This window comes from Lissotriton helveticus, chromosome 1_1 (assembly GCF_964261635.1).
Source record: "Lissotriton helveticus chromosome 1_1, aLisHel1.1, whole genome shotgun sequence".
NCBI lineage: Eukaryota > Metazoa > Chordata > Amphibia > Caudata > Salamandridae > Lissotriton > Lissotriton helveticus.
In genome coordinates, this window is record NC_136057.1 from 412,580,865 (window position 1) to 412,608,302 (window position 27,438).

Here is a 27,438-nt window from a genome sequence, read left to right on the forward strand (position 1 = left end):
ACAGGTACAAGAGTTACAAGCCCCCAATCCTAGCAACCCTGCGTGTGCGGAAATAGTGGTGCAAGTCGAGGGAGGACAAGTCAGCAGTCCCAAGGACACCATAAAGGTTGGGGAGGTTGAGGTGGAAGCATTATTCGACTCTTGTTCTAGAATAACCATTATCAATGCCAAAGAGTTCTCACGTGTGTCAAAGGGAACTATAACGTTGAAAAGAATGGATCTTAGGCCAGGGGGGTATGCAGGCCGCCCCATCTCCATGAAGGGGTATTTCCTTGGGAAAGTAGAATACAGCAACAGAACAACGGTCTCCAAGGTGTATGTGTCCACTGTAGGAGACAACATTTTGGGGTGGCAGGCACAGAAAGAGCTAGGGGTCTATTTGAATCCTAACTGTGATCCCCAGATTCTGGTACAAGAAATCATTGAACACAAAGCAGATGTTGTAACAGAATTCAAAGAGGTGTTCAGGGAAGACTTGGGGTGTTTGAAAAACTACTGCCACAGAATAAGACTGAAGGAGAACGCCAGACCTGTCGTGGCCAAAGTCAGAAAGCTCCCTATTGCCATCCAGGAGGAGGTGAAGTTTGAACTGGAAAAACTGTGCAAAGCCGGAGTCATCGAGCCGGTGGAAGCAACAGAATGGTTGGCCCCCATTGTGGCAGCCAAGAAGAAGGATGGGTCGGTCCGGCTCTGCATAGATTTAAGGGCACTAAACAAGGAGGTCGTGGTCGACCGTTATCCCTTACCCAACATCACCCAGATGATGAGCATGCTAGAAGGTGCCAAGGTGTTCTCCACCCTCGACCTCACCTCAGCCTATTTCCAAATTAAACTACACGAGGAGTCTCAGGAACTCACGGCATTCATGACACCCATGGGCGCATACAAATTCAAGAGAATGCCATTCGGGCTAGTCTCGGCGGCCGCCGTGTTTCAGAGAATCATGGGCAACATGTTGAAGGGCATCCCAGGCGTCATGTGCTACCAGGATGACGTACTCATTTTTGCAAAAAAACATGAGGAGCACGATGGTAGGCTGAGATGCGTACTTGAGAGGTTTCAGTCACAAGGCCTCACAGTGACAAGAGACAAGTGTGTGTTTGGCTGTGCTGAATTGGACTTCTTGGGACATAAGGTGACCACTGAGGGTATATGTCCGTAAGCTGAATTGCAAAACACTATCGTGAACCTGACACCCCCCAAGGGCAAGGACGAGGTCAAGTCGTTCATGGGGATGTTCGAGTTCTACGGGAAGTTCATAAGGAACCTGGCGGGAAGGACATATGCCATCAGGTTACTGTTGAAGAAAGAGAATGAATTCCAGTGGAGTCAAGAGTGCCAGAGAGAGTTCGAGGACGTTAAGAAGGCACTCGCAGAGGCCCCCAGTTTGAAGTCGTATATACCCAACCGGATAACTATAATCACCACCGACGCAAGCGCGAAAGGTTTGGGGGCTGTCCTCACCAAGTAGGAGAAGAAGGAGAAGAAACCATAGCTTTTGCCTCGAGGTCACTCCAGAAGTCCGAGAACAACTACTCGGTCATCGAGAAAGAGGCTTTGGCAGTATTTTGGGCGTTGGGAAAATTCAGGGACTTCCTCTGGGGAACTCAGTTCACCCTCCGAACTGACCACAAGCCGTTGGTGGAAGTATTCAGTAAGAAGGGCTTGGATGCCATCTCAAGCAGGATAAGGCGTTGGGTAGTCGGTCTTCAAGAATACACCTTTGATGTCGAGTACGTCCCCGGAACACAGAACCTTGCAGCTGACTGTCTATCCAGGCTCGTCGGTGATGAAGGATCAAGAGAAGCAGGAGATGGCGGATGAAGAACAAGAGGACCTTCAGATGGAGGATGTCTGCACCATCCAGAAGGCGTTGGGAGAAGAAACATGGAGAAAGGCGTTAGAAGAAGACAAAATATTGGAGGAGATTTACCAAAGAGTAAGAGGCGGTTGGAAGCACGGTGACAAACAGGATGAAAACCTGCGGCCATACCTGGCCATTAAAGACGAGCTGTCCATAATAGACGGATGTCTATTCAGGGGTACGAGACTGGTACCTCCTGCAACTGTAAGAGACAACCTGATCGAGCTAGCCCACGAGGGGCACTTGGGCATCACCAAAACCAAGCAGAGACTCAGGGAGAGCTATTGGTGGCCGAGCATGGATCTGATCACTGAAAGGAGAATCAGAGAGTGCATTCCGTGCAGTAGCAGCGACAAGGTCCTAAGGCGACAGACGCCTCCTATGGTGTGCAGGCCGTCCCCTTCAGGACCGTGGGTCGAGTTGGCATTGGACATCGTGGGCCCCATGTCAGGAGAACAGCGGACACCCTACATTTTAGTGCTTGTGGATCTGTATTCCAGGTGGCCAGAGATAAAGTTTGTCAGTGAAGTCACTACCAATACTGTCATCAGCTTTCTAGGGGAGGTGTTCATCCGGGAAGGACTACCTAGCAACATCTTGACCGACAACGGCGTACAACTGTGTTCGAAGGAGATGGAAGACTTCCTGGAGGAAAGAGGCATCAGACACAAGCGTTGCGCCCTTTACCACCCTGAAACTAATGGCATGGTCGAACGCTTTAACAAAACCCTCAAAGAAAGCATCCAATTGGCCAAAGCCAGCGGAATAAGTTGGAAGGAGGAGGCGTGGAGACGGCTAGAAGCATACAGGTTCACGCCACATCAGACGACGGGGGTCACCCCGTTTGAATTGCTCCGTGCCAGGATACCCAACACGAAGCTGACCCCGGGATGGATGGAGTGGCATAAGGGGTGGTCAGACCGATCTAAAGAAGCAGAAAGCCTGAAGAAACAAAGAGGAGCCATGGAAAAGAGGAAAGAAGGATATGACCGGCACAATGCCACAAAGGAAGTAGAATTCAAGGTGGGAGACAGTATCAAAATCAGAGCTCCAACAGGGAAGGCAAGTTGGTCGGAGTACAGCAACCCCACCAAGATCACCAAACTATTCAAAAATGCAGTCAAGACACAAGAAGGAAAAATATGGAACCTTGGGAGGGTTGTAAAGTACCATCCACCTGAGAATTCAAGGGGACGGGAGGGAGACCCTAGGCGGGACACTAGTTCCACCACGAAGAGGCAAACCTTAACTCCCCGCCCAAACATCAGGCCTAGCAAAAGAGTGACCAGACCACCTAGACATTTTGATCAGTATATAATGATGTAACGGGGTTGCCCGGCCCACTCTGTCAACCTTTTCACCAGGTTTACGAAAATTTTACTGTGCCACACCCAGCAGGGTGTTTCTGTGCCACCGGGTGCGTTCTTCAGTTCTTGTTATGTTCATGTTTTTCTTTCCGCAGGGAAGGGGGATGTGTGGTATCTTCCACGTATAAACTCCCCCGGCGCCTCGCATGTAATGGAGTTGCTCGCGGTGACATCACTTCGAATGTCACCGCGATCAGCATTCCAAGGCGAGCGCCGGGGACTGTGTGAGGCGGCTCGAGCAAACGAGGCTGTGGCTGGGGTCACAGGAGTTATCACTTGTGTAATAAATACTTCCTTTCAATCACCATCCTGAGTCTTGGTCTTCCCTTGGTGATTGCCACACTTTTTAATTCAGTACAACAGCTGGAGCTTAGAGTGTTACCACAGAAGTAGGCATTAAGCAAATGGGCTCCTTTCTTGCATCTGGCACCTGAATGAAATGGAGTATATTTTTTAAATGCCTGTGTTTTATTTTATATTTTAGACCACTCAAATACTTTTTTTTTCTTCCCAAAAAGACCATTTTAAATGCAATGGCTAAGGGCATAGGCGATAGGCCTGAAAACCTACTGTCGTTCCTCCACTGAACAGGTCTCATCTTTGCTAAACCTCTCTGAGGATCCAATCTATATAGGGTTCTAGCAGCAGCCCAACTGTGTCTACACCTGTTTCCCTAACCTACATTCCCTAAAGTGAGACAAGCTTCCATGTTGGCCTAACTATCGGTTAGGGTACACTCCAGAACATCCAATTGTTGATCGCAGGGCACTGCGCAATGAATTAACAGATCGATCAATGGCTCACCTTTGGAAAGATCCAAAGGTCCTTTGGAAAGATCCAAATGTCTCTGCAGAAACATATGATTGAATATACCTATCTGAATCTTCGTGGGTTGCAGTACGTAATAAAAAAGAAATCATGCACCTACATGCCTTTCATCTGAGTTCTCAGAAAATTTCTGCTCCTTCATAGTTCCATCAGTATTCAGTTTAGTGCCAGAGTCCTGTATGGTACCATCAGTCAAACACCCCAGTAGATGGATCGCCAAACAGTGAGGATCCAGGACCTCATTCAGTTCAACACCACCCACCTTGTCACTCGCAGCAGCCTGCTCCCCTCGCTCGGATCTCTATTGGTTTCAACACACCTTCAGCAAGAGAGCAGCCTCATCTATTTGTCATTGGAGATCTGTGGTATTCCTATTCACTTGTTTAAACTGTAGAATTGTGTTGTGGAACTTGGAATGTATTTACACTTCTCTGTGGGAGGTTCTATGGGGAATCAGTTGAAGCTTGACTGTGCTTGTAGCCAGTCCCTGTGGTTAAGCTGTCATCTACTTTGGCAATAAACCTACTTCTGGAACTTCATACTTAGAACCTTGATTCTTTACAACATATTGGCGACAGTGGGAGTTTTGTTCCTGAAGTCTGGAGACAGCGTTCACTTCTTGTGAAGTAAGGTATTTTACTTTACTTGAATTTTGTGCTCGTTAGCACCAGCGGCTGTATTCTGCCTAGTGCCTTGATTGCACCAGCGGCTGTGGAAGATTATTATTACTTATTTTTATGATTTAAAAATATTATATAGGGGAACTTTTGCGTGCTTCATCTAATCTGATTGGTGTGGCCCTGATTGCTACTGCGGCTGTTTGTGATCGTGCACCTGATAGCACACTGAGTCTGTTCTCTGCATTTTTTTATGGCTGAAAACTTTCCTGAAACCTTTGGTTTAAAGCTTCTTGTTTTTACCGAGCACTTACAACAGTCTAACGGTTACTCACAGAGCGTGGACATTCTCGTGAGCACATCGCATCTTGTTGCCTGGTTGCGCATCCATTCTGTATCCTTCGTCATCAACAAAGGATCTTGGGAACCTACTGCATTCTGGGTGTGACGTCGACACGTTTTCCTACGTTTTCGGCCATCTTTGATTGGGAAAATTTTTTCATCATTTTTTCTTCTCAGTGATCTTTTGCACAGAGATGTACACGCTATTTTGGATGTAGTACATTGCATTCTACAGCGATGTACACGCTAGTTCTGTATAATAACTAGATAACTCTGGATAACTCGACAGCAATACACACGCTATTTTGTGCTTCCAGAAGATATTTAGTAGCACTATTTCTGGCATTTCAATATATTATAAAAACCTTGTTAGTATTTATTTTAGCCACTATATATATTCATCGATATTGCTAAATATTGTTCTGAAGCATCGTTTTTTTTAAAGAAAAACTTTTAATATATATTTGTATATTTAAAAGGTCATTAACATGTCTAATATAATGGTTCCACCTCATTTCTTACCTACAGCAGGAGAACCAAAAATGGAATGGGATTTGTGGTATCCCATGTTTTTAGCTTATGTTGAGGTGTTAGAAGAAGATGGTTGTTCTTCTAAAAGGAAGCTAGATTTTTTACGTCTGTCTTTAGGAGGTCAAGGCATCAATGAATTATCAGAATTACCTCCATTAGAAGATTCTGATGAATCTGATGTTTTTGAGATTGCCACAAAACAGTACATCAGATTTGGAAAAAAGATTAATACAGTAATGGAACGTTTTAAATTTTATTCAAGGGCACAAAAGGAAAATGAATATTGAAAATTATATATCAGCTTTGTGTGCTTCAGCTGGATCTTCTGTATTTGATACTATTAACTATGAACAAGTTTTAAGGGATCAAATAATGATGAAAACGAAAAGTAAGAAAATTCAAGAAAGATTGTGGTTAGGAACTGAGACTTCTCTTAAAGCTGTAGTTAATATAGCGAAGGGAATTGAACAATCTGAAAAATTTGTGAGTGAAATTAGAGGTCAAAGTCAAAACATGTCAGTTAAAATACAAGAGTCTGTGCCTGAAGTTTCAATTGTTAAAAGTCAAGCAGTTCAAAAGAAATTCTTCTATCCTAACAAAAAAGATGGTGTTATGAAGGGGAATAAATTGGGTAACAGATGCACATTCATAATATGCTATAGATGTGGAAATTTTGAGCATGTAGGAAATTTTAAGAGTTGTCCCGCATTAAATAAAATTTGAGTAAAATGTAAGAAAAGTGGACATTTTGGTCAAATGTGCCGTTCTCTTCAGAAGGTAAATTGTGTTACTTTAGACGCTGAGGAGACGTTCCAAGAATTTAGTGAATTTAATTGTATTTCATTTATCTCTTCCAACAATTGTAAAGGTTTTCCTTCGGGTATTTTTAACATTGAAGGTAAAGAAATTTCCATGATGGTGGACTCTTGTGCCTGGTATTCTATAATTAGTAAAGATATTTTTGAGGAATTGTGGCCTAATAGAGAATTTTTAAGCCCTGACATCAAACCAGGTAGTTATTCTGGTCATAAAATCATTTTAGAAGGTTTTTTTTGGGCTGAGGTCAGTTTCAAAGATAGGTCAACTAAAGCGAAGATATATGTAGCTCGCAAGGGAGAGTCTATTTTGGGATAGCCTCACCAAAAAGAAATGGGTATTAAATTAGATCCCAATGCTTCACAACCAGTTTACATTGTATCTTCAGATAGAGATTTTGTTTCTGACATAAAAAATATGTTTCCAAATGTTTTTGAGGAAAAATTGGGAGAATATGCTCAGTTTAAACATAAAAATTGTACTTAAGGATAATGCAGTGCCCGTCAGGCATAGAGTTAGGAATGTGCCTTTAGCATATCGTGACAAATTAAAAGGTATTCTTAATGATCTAGTTAAATCTAATATCATTGAACCCATTGAATCTTCTCCTGGGTTTCTCCAATTGTTCTCTCTCTTAAAAGCAATGGCGAACTCCGCTTATGTGCGGATCTTCGCAGTTTGAATAAAGAAATCTGGACTGACAAGCATCCGTTACCTAAAATCAATTAACTAATTTCTACTCTTTCAGGTGCTTGTGTTTTTTCTACTTTAGATCTCGCAAGTGCGTATCACCAAGTAGTGTTAGAAGACGAGTCTAAGAATTTAACAGCTTTTGTGACACCAGAGGGGATGTATCGCTATTTGCGTATACCATTTGGACTCGCTAGTGCTGCATCTGTTTTTCAACGGCTAATGAAAGAAATGCTTGAAGGTTGTTAAAGGGGCCATTGCATTTCAAGATGACATTTTAGTCTATGGGAATGATGTCGTACAACATGATGTTAATTTAAAAAAAGTGTTGAACAGCATAGGTTTAAGACTTAAATTTTCTAAGTGTAAATTCAGACAACAGAAAGTGGAATACTTGGGGCACGAGATATCGAAGGATGGTATTAAGCCTAAATTTGATCACATTTCCAGTTATTCTAAAGCACCTGCCCCGATTAATAAGGAACAATTGTTTTCTTTTTTAGGTCTGACAGAATATTACAGCAAATTTGTAAAATACTATGCATCTAAAGTGTCTTCTTTACGATTGTTACTCAAGAAAAATGCTAAATTCTTATGGAGTAATGAGCAGCAAGTGCAATTTGATGAGTTGAAAAAAGAAATTTGTTCTGTCTCCTTTTTAAAACCTTTCACTATTGGTAGAGCATGTATTGTAGCTGTAGATGCCAGTAATACTGGTTTAGGAGCTGTTCTTTTACAAAAGAATGATGGCAAAGAGAACATTGTGTCTTATGCATCAAGAACTCTAAAAGGTGCTGAATATAATTATTCAACGATAGAAAAAACTATTGGCATGTACCTGGGCTGCTCAACATTTTCGTCAGTTTTTGTGGGGCACTAAATTCTTGCTGAGGACTGACCATAAACCCCTAGTGAATAGGTTAGCTGCAGGTGGTGGCAGAGTTCTAACGGCTCGATTGGGTAGATTGGCGGCTAAATTACAAGAGTATCAGTGCACTGTGGAGTATATTCCAGGTAGACTTAATGTTCATGCGGATTGCATGTCAAGGGTAGCTTTACCTCACCAAGATAATGAGCATTTTGGTGAATGTGATGTAGCTTATACCATGCAAGATATAATTGGGAATGAAATTAAAGTGATTTCAGAGGATGTGTGGATAAAAGCCATGTCAGAAGATAGTATTCTATGTTCGCTTAGAAACTACTCAAGTAATGGCTGGCCTGAAGAAAGGAAGTTGTCAGGGGATTTAAGTTCATTTTTTAAGGTCAAGGATAAACTTAGGTGTTCACATGATATTATCACTAGAGGTGATAAAATTGTTCCCCCATTCTCTGTTAGGGAAGATCTTATCAAGATTACTCATGAAGATCACATGGGTATGTCAACTACCAAAAGGTGTTTATGGGAATATTATTGGTGGCCTTCAATGGATGCTATTGTTGACAGATGGGTAAGGAATTGCGTTCCATGTTCAAATAGTGATAAAACTGTGAAACCATTGTCTGTACAGGTTTCTCCTATTGAATATTCACAGGGGCCGTGGAGAAAATTAGGTATTGATATAATTGGTCCTTTAAACATTTCTGTTAGTAAGGAAGTTTATGGTTTGGTTTTGATTGACTATTTCTCTAAATGGCCTGAGATTAAAATTGTGGAAAGGGTCACTTCTAGTCAAGTTATAGATTTTCTAAATAATGTGTTCAGTCGTAAGGGTTTACCTTCCGAAATAGTTTCTGACAATGGTACACAATTTGTAAGTAATGAAATTGATTTGTTCTTTAAAGAACAAGGTATTATTCACAAGAGTTTCTAACTATAATCCACAGGCCAACGGTCAAGTTGAGCGCTTCAATAGAGTGGTCAAAGAGTCGATTCAATTAGCGGTTAAGAGCAATTTGGATTGGAAGAAAGCATTACGTGCTACCTTGCTCACTTATCGCATTTCACCTAATTCTGTGACTGGTTGTTCTCCATTTGAGTTATTAAGAGGGAGAATAGCTGGTTCAAAGTTGTTGCCTTGGTGGTTAAAATCTGATGAGTCTAGTATATCTAGTTTGGATATTAACAAGGTGAAGGAACGTGTTGAAAGGTACCAAGAGAAAATGTGTAAAAGTTCCAACCGGAAGGGGACTAATCATAAAGTTAGAATTGGTGATTTGGTTCGTGTTAAATTTGGAGGTTCTTCTTCTAAGAGATGGGCAAAGTTGTCTGATCCTATTAAAGTAACCGAGGTTTTTAGCAAAGCTGTGCGTGTTGAAGGAGGGAAAATTTGGAATTTTAGGCGAGTATCTGTTAGGTCTGACAAGTCATTTTTTAATTCTAAAAATTGGTTTCTCATGCCTGTGATGAGGAGGAAGTTCAAAATTTTATGGATAACTTCGATACTTTACAGGACACTCAAAATGTTGTGGATAATGCGAGTGTCAATACTGATGTAATAATTGATTCTTGTGTTGCTGTATGAAATGTTAATAATGATCAAGGTATAAGGGGGGATTCTGTACAAAGTGTTGAAGAAAATGTTGTGAGAAAAAGTTCTCGTGTTATACATCCTCCTGTAAAAATGAAAGATTATGTTAGTTATTTTTTTTTGTGTTTTTTTTTTTCGAAAGAGGGAGGTGTGTGGTATTCCTATTCACTTGTTTAAGCTGTAGAATTGTGTTGTGGAACTTGGAATGTATTTACACTTCTCTGTGGGAGGTTCTATGGGGAATCACTTGAAGCTTGACTGTGCTTGTAGCCAGTCCCTGTGGTTGTTAAGCTGTCTTATCTACTTTGGCAATAAACCTACTTCTGGAACTTCATACTGAGAACCTTGATTCTTTACAATAAGATCCCTCCTTGTATTTATTCCCAATGTGATAAACTAACTCTCAACACCCGTTAGGCTATTCCTAGCAGCATTGCTCCAGCTGTGGAATCTTCAAGTATGAAAAGACGAGAACAATACCACTGCGGCCCATAGTGGTTCCCCACTTAAGTGTGTAGTCAGTCATCTCCTTCAACCCTAAAACACTCATAGCGCTGCAGAAGTGCAGTCCTCCCCAGCTCGGAAGATCACGGTCAGTGTCGTACCCAGCTATCCATTCCTTGCTCTGAAATATTTCAAGTAAATTTGACTAGCAGCGATTGTTTTTGGTATATTATTTAAAAAATGGAGAACTACCAGCTTCTGCTTATTGGTCAGATTTTATTTTTACGACTGCCCACCGTCTACAAAAAATTCTGTACATGTTAGTCAAATACAGAAATATAGCTCAGGTGGTAACCCCACATTCAATGTACTTTTTTTTATAACAAAAGGGAGTAGTTGCTTGGAAAATTAAGAGTTTAATGAATGAATTAAGTATTTATAGAGCGCAGGAATCAGCCCCGGAGGGGTATCTCCGCGCTATAGATGGAGGGACAGAGGTTGGAACAGGCGATAAGTTGTTAAAAAGATACAATTTTCAGAAGTTTCCTGAACTTAAGAAAATTTAGGCACTTGCGTCAGTGGACCAGTCTTGAGGGGCCAAGTAGGAAAAGGTTTTGCCACCGGCGTGTAGTTTGTAAAACCGAGGGATAACCAGCAGTGCCTTCTCTCTAGAGGGCAGCGATCTCCTAGGTAGGTAATAAATAAGTTTTTCCGCAAGGTACCTTGGACCCCTACTATTGATTTTTTATGGGCCAGGCAGCAGATTTTAAAAATTATTTTACCAATAGGAAGCAAATAGAGGCGTCTCAATAATGGCAGAGATGCAGTTCTAGGGGGCATATTGAGGGCCAGACGCGCTGCCGTGTACTGGACCGTATGGAATCTATTCAGCACAGTATCATTTGCTGCTGCCAAAAGTGAATTACAGTAGTCGAGTCGACTGACTACCAGAGCTTGAATCAGGGTCTTACGCACTGATCAGGGGAGAAGATGGAACACTCTCAGTAGAAACTTCAGCATATAAAAGTAGGTGCCTGAGGTAGTTGCTGCTTGATCTTTCATAGATAGGGCGTGGCCCAGATGAACTCCTACATTTTTTGCCTTTGTTGTAGGGGTGGGAGCTGGGTCTAATTCTGAAGGCCACCAATTGGGGGACCACAAAGTTTGTGCTTTGCTGAACAGTAGTAATTTTGTTTTTTCGGCATTCAACTGGAGACAATTCTTCATCATCCTGGCGGAAATTGCTCACATACCTTCAGCAAAGAGATGTTATGTCGCAACCGAATTATGGTCAAACGAAAGGAGGAGTTGGGTATCGACAGCATTCGAAAAGGGAACAAATCCATGATCTCTAATAATATTTGCAAGGGGGGGCCACATATACAGAGTTACAGGATGTGATCAGTTTAAAAGAGCATGGCTACCTTGACTGGATGAAAACCCCATACCCAAAGAATAACCATAAGTACCGGGCCTCATCCGCAGTTCTCACATGAGATAACAGACTACCGGGGATAAGAGATATGGGGGCACAATCTCGTGATAGCAGTTTTAAGAATCATATAGCCACTCAATACTCCTAAATATTACCCCAGGACATCCTTGTTCACAATTGTCTAGGTCTTGGGCCCATAATTCAGGTAAACATAAATAAGCAGTTATTGACTGGCTCTATGGTCAGTAATGGCTTTTGAAGCAACACACATCTCTGGAGAGGAAGTACGCCAAGCTAGAACTGTAAAATAAGGTACCATAGTAAGGTTATTTTGGGTAAAGCTATGTGCAGTATCCTTCCTATGTATTCACCCTGTTGCTTTTTCCATAGCTACTCAACCAGTGCGAATGCGTAGCGTGGAATATTGGTGTGGTGATGATGAATGGAATGTTTGGGTGCCGGTGAGGTGTGAACATTGGAGTCTGAGCTCAGCAGCAGGCAGGCTGCTCCTGTTGCGTCTCTTCTACATGAACAAAATAACCTGTAACTAAGACTAAATGAATCTACTTGAAATACATTTCGGCTACTGGATTTCATCTTTACACTATACGTACCTGAAAAAGCTTAAATTATGATATAAAAATAGATTTTTAAATTGATCTAATGAGTTAATATACCAATATTCCAATTATCTCAGATCAAAAGGTATTTATGGTATAGGTCAATTGGATAGCAAATGAACATTTATGTGTAGCTAATCAAATTGAAGTAAAAGACTTACACAACAACTTCTTGAATTCACCGGTTCCTTCATAGATCATCAGCTGGTCCTGACACCCGTACTGTGCCTTTTCAGTGTTAAATTCTTCTACAAATATTGTGGTTACAGAGGAGAGGTCTGCTATGATTCTCCATTCACAGCTATTGATAAATAAACAGCAAAGAATCATAACAGTGCCAAATTTTAACATGTGGCTAAAAATAAGATTTCAAAGAGTCATTTTGATTTTCAGATTATTGCTAAAAGAAAAGCAAGCTTTATAACTGTCAATGTTACAATGCATTTCCAGCACGTTGCGACTGTGTATAGTTGGAGTAGCCTGAAAAACATCTAGCTTGGTTGCAGGCAGAAGAACTGGTCTGGTAAACACAGCACTTGAAGAGCTCCTCAAAAGGAGAAGGCTTTTGGAATTTAGAAAGTAATACATTCATAGAAAATTTAAGATTGTGTAGTTCAGTTATATTTTTCAAAACGGTTGTCTTTAAAAAATTTGAATTTTAGTATTTTCCAACATGATGGATTGGGATCCACGTTTTGTTCTGTGCTTTAGCAATAGGGAACATTTAATGAAAACAAACAAAGAAGGGGTGGAAAGGAGATCATCTCCTGAATAATTCTCAGAAGGAGTTTTTTAGAGCACCAATGGACCAGATATTACCAACGGGCATATTCAGAAAGAACCAATAATCAATTCAGCATTTTCACGGTGGGGGAAATACTAACTTATTTCATATACATCACTTCATAATAGTTCTTGCGGTCTCAAAGTATTTTAAATTACAGGTGAAACTATTACTCAATTTAATGTAACATGATTTTTCGACCTTAGAAGGATGAAAGGTTTGGTTGCCTTCTTTCATACATCGTTGCAGATGTCTGTGATAAGTGCTTAACTCAGAGTGCTGAAGTGGCCATGATTTAAGGTATCATGTAATTTTAGAAGCTTACCTTGTGAATATCAAACATTCACTCCTGACTGACAACAAAGGAGCGACTATTCACAGTGCTAACCAATATTTTCCAAAAGGCTAACACCCCCCTCCCACAGGAAGTAGATGTATAGAGTTTCTGTACAGTTTTCAAAGTCTGGGGCTCTTTTTCAGAGAAAATAAAAAAAATGCTGAGCCTTACTCCGCTAAGTCCACCATGTCATCTTGCTGATTTACAAGGGTCTGCCACAAGAACACCATGTCTTCATCTAATGTCCAATCAAAAACACTACCATCCTGAACAGCTCAAAGTTTTAAACATATGTTCATGCTATGGCATCCACAAAATAATTGAGGAAGGCAATTTTCTGGCTTTCTGCGATAAGCTTTACAGCTAGAATCTTTAGTGTGAAACTTCGGGTAATGGGTGCATTATAATTAAATAAATACATAACATAAGAACACTTTGTGACTAACACAAGGGTTTGGTAGTTCCTTTGGTTGTAGAAAAGGGTTCTTGGTAGAGATCAAGCTCAAACAGGGCACAGTGGAATTGATTATTCAGGTGAGAGGCCTCTCTGTTTATATATGCTTAGTGAGACTCAGCCTTAGGAATTGGAGTAACAGTTGTGAAGATGGGAGCAGAGTGATTAGCTTTGTAGGCAATGAGGGGAATGAACTTTGCCAGAGACAGGTATGAATTGTACTTATCCTAGTTGACGTAAACAGGATACAGAATGCTCTGTTATTCCCACTTGGGTCTTCAAACTCCTGGGCTTAGCTGCAGCAGGTTACGAGCAGGAGCTTGTAGGTCCTGGGTCCTACCCTTTGGACCTCATTGGCCCCTTCATTAAGCTTTGTTCACTGGTTTTAGCAAATACAATAAATCGATGAAAAGCTTGTTTCTTATGCCTGGGTCTAGGGTGCAGGGGTACTTGGTTCCTTGTTCTTATGTCCAGACACCATCATGGTCCTGCAGTTTAAAATGACATAGTAAAACAGGAGCTATTCATTGTGGTGTTTAGACAGTGCTTCCTATGGGTTAAGGGTTAGTATTAGTCAAAAGATTTGTCTGAGCTTTGCAGTGTTTAGAAGTCTTCTGCAGGGCAGGTGCGCTGGCTGTTTTCATAGATCTACTGAAAGTGCTCAAATCAGGGCTTTTAACCCCTTCCATGCTGATGACGGCCCCCATCCGTCATGCACTAAGGCGCTTGTGTGCAGATGACGGCTGGGGGCTGTCATAAACCCGCCCACACCAGCGATTTTGACGCACAGGCGCAGAATCGCGGCAGCATGAAAGGGGTTAAACTCTAACATTTGCAAACAAGATCTCAATTTGTAGATTTTACACAGCGAGTCAGACTTCGATGTACTGTAGGCCTTTAGTGGCGCAGTACCCCTCAGGTACTTCCCTAGGTTCACGGGAAGGCATTCAATATTGGTGTCCTTTTTTGTGTTGAGTGCTAAGATTGGGCCTCACAATGAACTGTACTAAGAGCCTGTTTTTTGAAGAAGCAAGAGTTGACTACATTTAACTTGCATTGATGTAATTAGGAGCATGTCACCTCCAGTGGAAGGCATGTGGTTTTATCAAAGTATTGAAACTATTTGGTGTCCCCTGAATAGATTTTATTTGAAGAGGATGTAAAGGAAAACCAGGGAAATGAGCGATAGAGCAAAGTAAAACAAAGTAAAACAAAATAATCAAAGACTTCATCAATTATAAGTTTTTGGGGGGATTAAATTAGAATAATCTAATGACCTTCAGCTTTAAGATGCCCAGAATCTTGAACTCTGTACTAGCACCATTAAGGCATTAATGCTTTTCTTGCCATATTCTTTGCTTCTAGGCAGAGATGAATCAGCATGCATCTGGGATGGCAGATTATATTATTTATTACCCGTTCGAATAGAAAGGGTGAGAGGCACCAGAGAGTGTGTACCCTTTAAGCAGGATGGCTAGATTAAGCCAACTCTGATTTCTTGGTTAAAGTTTTTAAGGAATGAAAAGCAAAAATCACCTAGGGAAATTGCTGCACTTCAATGTTCTCTTTTAGCTATTTGGTTAGAATATCTCACTTTTTACTATTTTGTGGTAGATTAATGTCACTGCTGTACCCATGACTAATGTTGTATGATGGATTGTATAAAGGTTAACATGAAATTTAAATAAAAGCAAAAAAGGTTCACTTTTAATATTTTGTAGGGTAGCCAGCAACCATTTCAATGGTCTAAGACTTAATTAGCAATTGAAAATGATACTGTGGCAAACGACTTACTCCAGCAGTTGACTGGTTATACCGCTAATAAAAACGTTGCTGAGTCATGGAAGGTTTAGCACAAGCAATCCTTCTCAGTACAGGGTATAGCATGTGATTTATTTAGGAATGTAGTAAATATGGCATTCTAACAAGAGCCAAGGACTGTTCGTGGAGTATACTTTCAGGAGTTGGTTAGTCTGGTGGGAAGATTTGAAAATATGATTTATTCAGTTGAATATTTTGTGGTGCCAGTGGTTTCAGCGTTTGAGAAAAGAGAAGGCAATAGATGGCCCTTGCAACATTGAAATTAATTAAATAGGAAGAGAATACAGATAACGCAAAAGTCTGAAATAGTCTCAAAGGAAGGAGAGAGCTTTCAGGTTGAGTGTGATAAAGCATTCTATTAAAATGTAAAATTAATATAGTTATGCACTTGTGAAATGTTAATGTGCACATTTTTTTGAATTGAGACGACATTAAAATATGCAAATAAGTAGTACCTAGTTATATCTGTTAGTATTACATAACACGACTGGGCATGGATTTGTGCGTCTCGTACATTATAATAATATGTTGGCTCGCAAGGGTGGCACTATGACTCGTGCAGGTAGTGAGGAACTTGGCATACTAGATAACTAGTCGAGGACTAGGGGAGATTCCCAACAGTGGGTTCAGGCCATGGACATGCTTCGCTATAGGTCACAATACTAATAATGGATGCTGCATGTCCATTGACTTGGGGCTTGCAGTGCTCGATTCAGGTATTGTCGGATGGGGGCAATGCCGTCGTCATTGTCGTTCCTGTGCGTGAATGTTGTGAGTATGGTGTCCCAATGTTGCATTATCGGATACTTGAGGAGCCCTGCTGTTTCCTTTCTGTGCAGTGTTGTGCTTTCTGCCTGTGCCCATATCGTGAGTGATCTTTCAGAGCTGATTATTTCTGGGAGGGCATTGTGCTTCCACCTCTTCGTCATTAATCAATTTGCCACTATCAGACCCAGATGTCGAAATCGGGACTGGACTATTTTTGTTGGACCTGGCATATAGCCCCAGTATACAAACTTCCCATGTATGCGGCAGGGGTGTGTCAGTGCAATTTGCAAGTGCCATCGTTATTGCGTGTCAGCAGAGTTGTAGGGAGGTGCAGGACCAGAGCATGTGTTACAGGTTCGCGTTAAGCTGCTAACAGCGCGGAGGTGGCAATGTTGAAGTATCTATTTATGTTATTGGGCGAGAGGTATGCCCTCTGTATAATATATGTTTGTATAAGCTCAAATTTGGAGCTTCTCGGTATAGATGAGGAGCTGGCAAGGACAGCACTCCATTCCTTCTCTGTCCACGGTTGTCATCTATCCGTTTCCCAATGTGGGCGAAAACTCAGCATGGGTTTCAGTGTATATGTAAGCAGAGCTGATGGGGTTGACTAGACCTTAGAGTGATTCTTGGCATAACACCTACACAGATGCTAGGTACATTTAGGTACATCTAGTTAGGGAGGCATCGTAGGAGTACACACTTTATCATGTGTTTTATGTACCTGTATATATCCATGATTACTGCAAAATGGTAGAACTGTACCATTCCTTTACTTTCGTAGTACTGCTAATCATATATCTCTGCTGTCTAATGGTTGTTACAGTACATCTATTTTACACTAGAATAACAACTATTAAAAAAATCCTTATTGAAACACCCAGACTAATTATTCTGTATATCTGAGACAATCTAAGTGAGCACGAGTGACTAAGCGAAAAGTAGTACATTGTTTCCACAACCCGGGGGATCAGGGTCATCAGGTTCTAAGGTTGCCAGAGACTATTCTCTCCCTGATAAGAGATTCTAGTGGCACTGTGAGCTAGCTAATGCAAACAGGCTAACATATCCAGTGGGGGTGCTCGGAACCAGTCTGCCACCAAACCTAGATTTTGTTATCCGAATGCACAGATCCTCTATAGGTCTTTTGAACAACAGTTGCTACGGCATGATTATTTTCTTTTTGTGAACCTCTAATCATATATCAGCGGAGCTTCTCATAAAGAAATTGAATTTGAGCTTCATGCTCACTCTTGACTTTTCAACTTGAACTCTTGAATGGGTTCCTGCTAACACCCATTAACAACCCAGTCATTGAAATAGGGATTTTTTTCTTTACGGAACACGCTGCATTGCATATTTGATGATTTTCTCCAATCAATTCTGTAATTCGAATGCTGTCCTTTTGACTAATTGAATAGAAAGAAAGAAAAATCTTACTAAACCTCTTAATGAAAATATACCCTAAAACTAATCAAAACTCATTATTGACTGAACTTAGAAATAGTATTGTGATTGACTGTGATGTACAGCTCTTGATCTTCTCATATACGATGGTAAAGGTCTGGCGCATAGATGTGAAAGGAAACTCACACAAGTAACAGCGGGGAGATCTACCCTGTTTGGTGTGAGATAGAGATGTTTAATTAAACTGATTTCCGTAACAGTCAAACGTCCTTTGGCAATCAGGGTGTGTTTATCCAATATGTAAACATATTCACTCCTAACTTTTGATTTTTGGGAAATGGGCTATCAGGAAAACAGCAGACACCGATCTTTAATTTGGCCTGAAGCTACAAGAGCGATCTGCATAGCCTACAACACATTTGTGGAGTAACTGGCAGCAAGTTGAGGTTGATCAATGAAGGACAGGTGTGTACTTACATTTCAGGTTGAAAAAAGTCTCTCCAATTTATTTATGAGTAGCTGAAATGTATTAGGTGAACTAGAGGAGCGGTAACTGTAGATGTCTTTCATAACCTATCACCTAGAAGAGCATTGCATGTAGCGGATTCTATACATTAACTAGTTGCCTGCAAAGTTTGTGGAGGTTTATATAGGTGATTCTCAGAAAAATCTTCAGTCACAAACAGAAAAGGGCACCTGCGACCTTCAGAGAAAAGGAAAATCGATGTTTGCCACACTTGAGACGAGCTTTAAACAGGGCCCAAGCATTCTGCACTTCGTGTGATTACAAGTTAGATTGTGCCATAGTGCTAGAGAAAAGTTGTGCTAGATCTTGCACATAAAAAGCACTTTAAACATACTTTCATATTATCAGCACTCGAAACAGGCTGTCTAGGCTTGAGATTTGTATGAAGAAAAATGAATTGAGTTATTCCTTGACGACTTGTCAGTAAGGCCCCAATAGCGCCAAGAGTGAGGCCTAATGTGTTTTAAAGTGCATGCTAAAAGTATTATTGCACACTTAGATAAATACCTCTTCAAAAGACTGCTCTTTCTAAAGTGGCATTGAGCAGAAATTCTATTCATGTGCCTTGTCCAGTCATTCTCCTTGGACTTGCCCACAGGTCTATGCACTTGAGTCTTCAAATCTGAATATACATTTATTTTTCATACATCCCTGATATCAGCCGATATCTATCTAAATATATTCCAACAAAATCACTCATTTGGCAGAAATCATCCAGCACTCCATGGGTTAATTTTCACTAGTTTTTTAATTTTATTTACAGTGATGGCATCTACTCGTCACGCTACCTTGTTCACGATTCACAAATTCAATTTTTACCCATTAAAATATCTTTTTACCAATCATCAACACTGACAAAGGACAAACCTTCGGCACCACACAGTTTACCACATCGTTTTTGTGGGTGCCATCTTTAAAAATGTTCGAACAAACGCAACCCTTAAACATTTTGTTGTTAGTTTTCATAATTTCAACCATGCTGGTGCATAATCAAAATTTCAATTCATATATCAGGCATTATGTTTTTCATTTTCATAGTTTCAACCATGCTAATGCATAATCAGAGTTTCAATTCATATATCAAGCAGTAAAATTCATTACTTGCTACCTACTTCAATTCTTATTTATACATGAAAGTTTCAACATATCATCCGGCTGCCCACCTTATTTATAATTTTTCCACAATTCATGACAACATTCCTCTGATAAAGTGTTAGTGCTCAACTTCACCTGCCACTTTATATAATATTGAAAGTGCTAGTGCTTTACTAATGATACAGTACCATCATTCCAAAAAGTACTAGTGCTTCAGTATATAGGAGAGAGTTCCTTTTCCTGCTCTCTATATGCCCTTTTACAGTACTAGACTAATTTAAAGTGCAAATGCTTCAGTATATTTAAAAAGTCATATACTTCATGATACACTATTTAACAATGAGGAGCATTTCTTTCTTTCCTCTCAACTCATATGCATACGTCAAGTCCTCCAAGCATGGTAATGTATGTTAAATATAAAGTGCTGCATCTAAAGTGCCTAAATCTAAAGTGCCAATGTCCTTCATTCCTCTTCCTCTACTATACAAACATAAAAGAAAATGGTTCTTGAATGTGCAAACTCAACAGTTTTCTCTCAGTATAGGCAAGGATATAGCTCTTCATCCACATTTATTCCATAAGGTACCCTGCTATCGAACTCCAATATATAATATGTCTCCAATCTACGGAGTTCCTTCTCCCTATTCCCCCCCTCTCTTCTTTCTGGGGATTTCAGCTATACAACTGTACTGCATTAATATACGGTTGCTTTGAGGATGAATTTGAAACTACCTAGCAATCGGATATGTCTTATCTTGGCTAGTAATTGCTCTCCGATGTTGAAGAATTCTTTTATATACAGGTAAGGTGGTACTCCCTATATAGATTTTTCCGCAAGGACATTTCAGCATATAGATGAGGCCTGGGGGTGAACTTTGCTCCGTTTGCGGAGTTTTCTGCACTCCGCGAAATGCAGAAAACTCTTCTTTGCGATGTGTAGCTTAGTTTTTTCTCTGCTCGCGATCGCAAACAGTAAGCTCGCGAGCACGAATGGTAAGTTTGCGAGCACGAGCTGCCGCTCGGGTAGAATTTCTACCCGAGCAGCAGGAATACCAGCAAAAACTGCAGTTCGCCCTGCAGTGCACTCCGCCACTCACTGAACTCTGTGGAGTTTTTTTTTTTTTTTAACTCCGCGGAATTCCACGTGGCAAAACTCTGCAAACTACGCCCAGACCGGATATAGATCACAAAGCTAGATCTACATGTTAAAAAGCCTTTGATTACAATGTTTTTAATTAAAGAGGTCCTAAAATGTGTAAGATTAACTCCATGTTGACAAACCTCACATTTAAAACACTTTCTAAAAGCCATTTTCTGTTGAAGCCATGTGGGGTCTCCCCCCTTCCTCTCTGGCTATTCACTCTCAACAATCTGATTTTGTGAGGACTTAGACATTGTATATGTTATTTCAGGATGTTTTTTAAACTTAGGGCCCAGTATTGATCATCTTTAATAAGATGCCAATGTTTATTTAAAATGGACCTCACCTCCTTATATTTTGTATTAAAAGTCGTTATAAACCGATGAATTTCCAGACACCCACGTTGTTTTTTTCTTTGTTGGGTTCTGGATGGTTTAAACAATACCTTCGGTCTTTCCAAATTCCTGGCCTTCGTTGCGACTCCACATGATTGTTGGTGGATAGCCCTTCTAAATAAAATGCCTGGTAATCTCTTGCGCTACTCTATGATACTCCCCTAAATTGCTGCAGGCTCTCCATTCCCTTTAGAACTCACCAAAAGGTATACTCCTGATGAGTGGTGCAGGAAGGGAGCTCCTCGCATTTAGAATAGTATTGCCAGCCCTTGGCTTTCAGAAGATAGTTGTTTCTAGTTTCCCTTCCACTTGTCTTATTCTAATGTCCAGGAAATCTATGGAGGTTTTGCTATGATGTCCCACAAATTCCAAATTAAGATTATTTGAGTTAAGGGATGCTCCAACACTGCTGGCCACTTGCTCTGGACTCTACTTACTGGGCACGCTCTCTTTTAGATCGACATGCCGCAAAATACCGCCGCCACCGACGAGACCATCCCGCTGGTGAAGACGCGGGCGGTCTCAGCCTACAAATCCCGACATCGTTGGCAGGTGCTCTCCCGCGATATCAACAAGCACCCGGAGGCGCTTAAAATCACGCTGAGCCTCCCGCAGCGCGGGACCCGCGTGGGTGTGCCCGGGTGCAGCCCAGGCCAAGGGCGGGCCCGTCTGCGCCCGTCCTAGCCAGGAGTAGGCAGGGCAGGGCCACCGCCTTTAAATTTGGACATTCAGCCTTCCCACGGACTCTGTTTGTGGCACTGGTTTATTGACTTTAATTGACATTTATTTAGTAATTCATTGTTTGGTGTGTTTTGTGTTAGTAATGGCTGCTAAACGCAATTTTGCTGAGTCAAAAGTGGTGGGGGGAGTGTGACAGGCATGTTAGATGCTTTTTTGTCAAGGCCTGTATCAGTTCTCCAGCGTGAAATTCAATTAACAGAAAAAAAGACTTTCTCTGGGGTATTATACGGGCCAAAAAATATCATCCTTGGGGGCTATTAGTTCAGTGAAATCACCAGTAGCTGCCCCACAAACTATGTTGACTTCTAGTATAGACAGGGCCCCCAGAGGTGGCGAGCCCCAATGTTTTGGATACTACCCCCTCCCGAAAATTGAGGCCCCGTGTGGTTATAGTGGGTGCTTCTCAAGTGCTTGATCTAGACTCCCCCATTGTTTCTGCTTTACCCCAAGCACCCTCTACAAGTATAACTTGGGTAGATGGAGGGGTTCGGGTTACTAGATCTAAAAGATCTGCTAAAGCCAACAAAGGGGTGGGAGGTAGAATTAAGTTGGGGTATGGCGTTAGCAAAGAGGGAGGAACCAGGGAACCACCAGCTCAGCGCCCTAGGGGTGGGGCTGAATCAAGGTCTAAGGCAAACATTAAAGGTAAATCTAAACACCATACCCCAGGGACAAGTGGGACATCATATTCGAGACTGGACACTGGGGACAATGGGGGCCCCTCTTGTCGCTAATTCTGACACGCCGCCGTTGGGGGACCACGGAGGAAATCCGGACTACTGAAAGCGCCTGGAGACCCTAATTACTGTTCTTTTAGCACCCTTTTGGAATAAATTAGGGGAAATTGAGGAAAAATTATCTCTCCTTTCACAGGGTGTTCAAACGACGGCTTCTTTGGAGGTGTTTAGGGCTCACAGCAATATTGAAGGGGGGGGTCCGGGTGCGGTGGTCCCTGTAAGGCCACACCCGAGTGGCTCATTTGATTCCCAAAATAGGAACATGGTGTGTGGGGTGGTGGAAAATCGTCCTGGCAATAGATGCACAGACAGTCTGCCTGTGCCGTCTGCTTTGTCAGGCCCAGGGGGGCCAATCTCTCAATTTTGTTCAGGTTCCCAAGGGACAGGGGGGCAGGAAAATCCAGTTCGATTGGGTAATCAGACTGTCTTTACCTGAGGCTCCACAAAGGGCGTTAATGGCTGATTCAGCCCAACATGGAGATGGCTATAAACCATTACACCATGAGGCTACAAAGCCAGCATGTGATATTCTTAATCTGCCACCGGCGGCTTGTCCTCTTGTGGTGGTTTTGGCTGGCGTAACAAACAAAACAAACAATCGCTATGACCTGATCAACCCGAATCCTGGTGAGCGTAGGGTGAGCCTTAGCGCGCTCATATCACCAGGGTTGATACACTGGTCCTGACTAATGCCTAGCTAGTTGCAACATATAGGTAGAAACATGTTGACCACCCACAGTGAGACATAGCTGAACTATCTATCCAGCATCCATCGCTCACTCCATTTTTTAACCCCTTCGCAGCGGGGGTAACTCCCCCACTGTGCTGGGGGGGCACTCACAGTGCCCCGGTGCTTATGATGAGCTCAGCTCATCATGAGGAACAGTGCTCGTGTGCTCATGACTAGCTGAGCTCGTCACACCCACACCCGTTTTCGTGGAACGTTCAGCACAGCAGGGGAATTATCCCCGCGTGCGAGCGTTCCACAGCTCATGACAAACTCAGCTCGTCATGAGCACACGAGCACCGTGCCTCATGATGAACTGAGCTCGTCATGAGCACGGAAGGAGTTAACCGTGCCTGGTTTGCCATCGAATAAAAAAATTTGGGACACAACCTAGACACATCACTCTCACTTGCACACTATACAACACGAACCAGCTCCGCAGTAATTCTGGCGTTGAAGCACACCGGGGAGGTACTCTACCTCCCTGGTGGGGCCCGATGAAGCATGTCACCAACTAGATTGGTAAGTGAGGGCTTTCTAAAGAATCAAATCTGATTCTTCTTGCTTGCTCTACCCTTCTTCTAAGGCGGCTCACTTTTTTGTTGTTTGGATATATTGCCGGGGGGGCTAAGAGTGCTCCTTAAAAAATCCCTCTCTCTAGTGGCAAAAACATTCTTAGTCAGGCACCTCTTCATCATTTCTAAAATCATTTTGTTATGATAAAAAAATGTCATAGGTCTTCTATTTAAAAAGTATTCAGTGGCTTTTAATCCATCAATATGTCTTATACTTGTGTACAAATTAGCAATGTCAAGAATCAATACCACCATTGTTTCATTCCTACGTACGTCATAAATACATTAAAAAAAATCTGTTGAATCTTTTATATGAGAGGTAAATGTTTTCACAATAAGGTTAAAAAAATCATCAATATATTTCGAAGCATTTTCGAACAAGCTGCCACATGAAGATATTATAGGTCTCCCTGGTGGAGTTGTGCTACTTTTATGCACTTTGGGTAGCATATAAAAGACTGGTATCACCGGGGTTTCTTGTTTGATGAACATATATTCTTCCCAGCGTAACAATTCTTGTTTCCAAAACTCCAGTCTTTTAACAACATTGTTGTGTTACCACATCATATTCCTTCATATCAATTCTTTGATGGCACTCACTGTTATTCAACTGGCTGAATGCATCTTTTTTGTACAGTTCATGTCCCCAGAGCACAACATTCCCTCCCTTGTCTGAGGGCTTTACCAATACTCCATCTTCTTTTTGATTTCTTTTTACAGTTCTTTGCATTAGAGCTTGCTTGGGATTGATCTTTTTCTGAGCTACTGTATTATGTAAGTGTTTAAGATCCATTATTAAATTATCTGAGAAGATGTCCAAGTTATCACGCGCCATCTGAGGTATTTACCATGAGCATGGATGAAAGCGTGGAGAAGCGTGGCTCAGTGGTTAGAGGCGGCAGACCCGGAAGCTGAGATCGGTCGTGGACCAGGGTTCGATTCCCCGCCTCGGCGGGTCTCGGGCTGAAAAATTCCACGGACTCGACAATTCTCGCTCCGGTGCCTACTCGACTCACGGGGTCACACTCTGCGACTCTGGGCAATAGCTTGCTTAATCTCCACTATGGCCCCTCGCGGCGGGATGCCTGGCTTTCACCTTGTGGATACCCTGCCAGGGTATCTCACAGGGGAATACCAGGACGGGTTCCCTAAGCAAGCGCCTTGATACCTTCGGGTGATACGTGCGCTATATAAGTCGCAATACATTTACATGAAATGGTGCACGATCGCCTTTCTCCAAAATAAAACTCAGGAGACTTACTGCTGTATTACTTTCCAAAGGCTCATTCGTGTTTCTGGATCCCATATTGTTCTCATTGTACAATTTTAGAAAATCGTCCAATACAAGTGCATCTGTTACATTTAGAAAACTCTGTTCATTAAGGGGAACTGACTGAGTTCCCAGTGAAAAGGATTCTTGGAGATTTTTGTTTGTAAACATCTTTGATAGTTTAAGTTTATGCACAAATTGATACAGGTCCATTCTACTGCTTGCGTAATTAAATTCCTTCTCATCACAGTAGGAAAGGCCCAATTCCAATATAGATTGTTCTTCTGCTGAGAAAACCATAGTAATCAAGTTTATTATTATAACTTCTTTCTTCATTGATTTTTTCGTGTTGATGCGAATCAATCTTGGTGTTTGCCATTCTCGTGCTCCTCATATACATATAAATATACACACACATATATACATACATATCCCAATTGCCAAAGTAATATAACATTCTTGAATATGAAATTAGCTTGATATAATTTTAGTAAACTGTACTATTTCCAGAGGTTAAAATTTGGTACTTAAATTCGGTCACTCATCCTGGTGAAGAGAGATTCCCTTTTCAGTGAGCAGTATGTAGTGGTATTGTCCCATGCGTAGAGGTGACATAGTAGACATAGCCAAGAAGTGTCTTTGGAGGATATTTATTAAGTCCATAAGATCTGTGGTAACAGCCCCACCAGGAGCAGCCTGCTAGCTGCTCAGCCCATCTTCCAACTGTCAACACTCACACCAGGTACCCAACGCATTCCACATATGTCCATCACACCAACATTCCATACAGAACACTCACACTGGCTGAGCAGCTAGGAAGTACGTGAAAGAGAACATTATAAACATGACATGAAGATACTACACACTACTAAATATTTTTATTATTAAATTACATTCATAAAAAACACTACTTCCTCTTGAAGAGCCTTTAATGTTCAACATGTAAATGTAAATGTAGTGTACTTGTATAGCGCACGAATCGACCCCAGCTGGGGAATCTTGGCGCTTGTACAAATACCGCTGTGGAACCCATCCTGGCTTTTCCTTGTGAAGTGCCCACTCCTGGGCACCCCCAAGGTGAAGCAAGGCATCCTAGCGTTGTGGGGGCCGTTGTGGAGATTAAGTAAGATATTGCCCAGAGTTGCAGAGTGGGACCCATGATTAGAATAGGAACCGAGGCGAGAATGATCAGGTTTCGAGGAAATTGAGCCCAAGACCCGCTGAGGCGGGAATTGAACCGTGGTCCCTGGCTAGACCTCTGCATCAGGGTCTGCCGCTCTAACCATTGAGCCACACTTCTCCACAACATCAGCATCTATATATTACATTGTATGTAAAAGTCTGGCTAGAGAAGCTCATCTCAGAAACAGCCATCATAAGGATACATAGCACAGTTACTTATTTTGGTGTCCCAATGAGCACCTAGTGAGATCACTATGCCAGGCAAGGTGGGCCTTTGCCTGCACCTGACCTGACAGATTACCTTTCTTCTCCTTTCTATTGATGGAGCAGGAAAAGGGAAACCCCCGACCGGGCATATTGGTCTGTGCCATTTATAAAGTAGCAGACAGTCTGACACGTGGACTTCACTAAGAAATCAAACGTGTCCCACTTATAAAGCCTACTTTATCAGCAAACAAGGAATGGAAATTGCGCCAACAGCGTATGGGTTTTTGACCCAAAATATGGACGAGCTAACAGCTTATTAGTAGTGGCTCTGGACCAAAAACTAAAGCCTTTATTTCCTGGGTTTGTATGCATGAGGGTCCTTTAACTGAGCCAACTAAGGAAATCTGTAATAACTCCCCCTTTTAATTTGGGATTCTTAGTGGGAATCGTATGTACAGCAGCAGCAGCAGAATGTTGGGGACCTCAGATGAGAGTATCAGTTACGAGGTCTGCTGGAAGATAAACAGCTGATATTATCGTTTCATTACAGGCGATGGCTGGGCTGCTACACCCACCGAAGAACTTGGCGTGCTTAACCATTGAAGATTTGCCCAGACATCGCTAACATAGGTTGGTTTTCTGTTTTATTTGGCATTCATGCTGTTGTGTGTTCTTGATTAGTATTGGTGTGGCATCGAATTACAATATGGCTATTGAGTGCTGGCGGAATTTGAGCAAAGTTGTGCTTTATTGAACTGCAAAGCTCTGATGGTGTCTTTGAGCGCACAAGTCAAGTAATTTGAAAAATAAACTCAGCGCGAGGTAGAGGTTCCATTGCGGGCAAGCACTGTGTGACGCGGGAGCTCGAGCTGAGCAGAACTCGAGTGTGTTCTTGAAGGCTCGAGATGCACTGTGAAGTGCGAGTACATCAGAAAAAGAAGGAAGTGACTCATGTACGTTTGACGTACCGACGTGAGAAAAAGACAAGAGCTCCTATTTCAACACAGCTCATAGGCTTAAAAGTTGTCATCGGCCTGCTGTGAATGCGTGACTAAAAAAGAAAAAAAGAAAGGAGAAATCCTGAACATGAAAAGATTGAGAAAAATCCCTCCACAGCGAAGTTAATTATTTTAACTTATTTTGTTAATTAATATTTTAGTTTTCTATGCTTTTGACAACACCAGCAGGAAGATAGAGTTGTCTATTTTTGGATAAATGTCTATAGGGAGTGGACCAGAGCAACAAT

At 41.8% G+C, this 27,438-nt stretch overlaps 1 protein-coding gene across 1 annotated transcript in view; it reads right to left on the reverse strand.

The window, feature by feature from the left end:
* Positions 1-27,438, reverse strand: part of OVCH1 (ovochymase 1) — a 1,371,455-nt gene that overhangs the window by 327,776 nt on the left and 1,016,241 nt on the right. Inside the window, exon 25 of the mRNA XM_078673763.1 lies at positions 12,187-12,326. Within this exon, the coding sequence (XP_078529889.1) occupies positions 12,187-12,326 (140 nt within the window). The remainder of the gene's footprint in view (positions 1-12,186; positions 12,327-27,438) is intronic.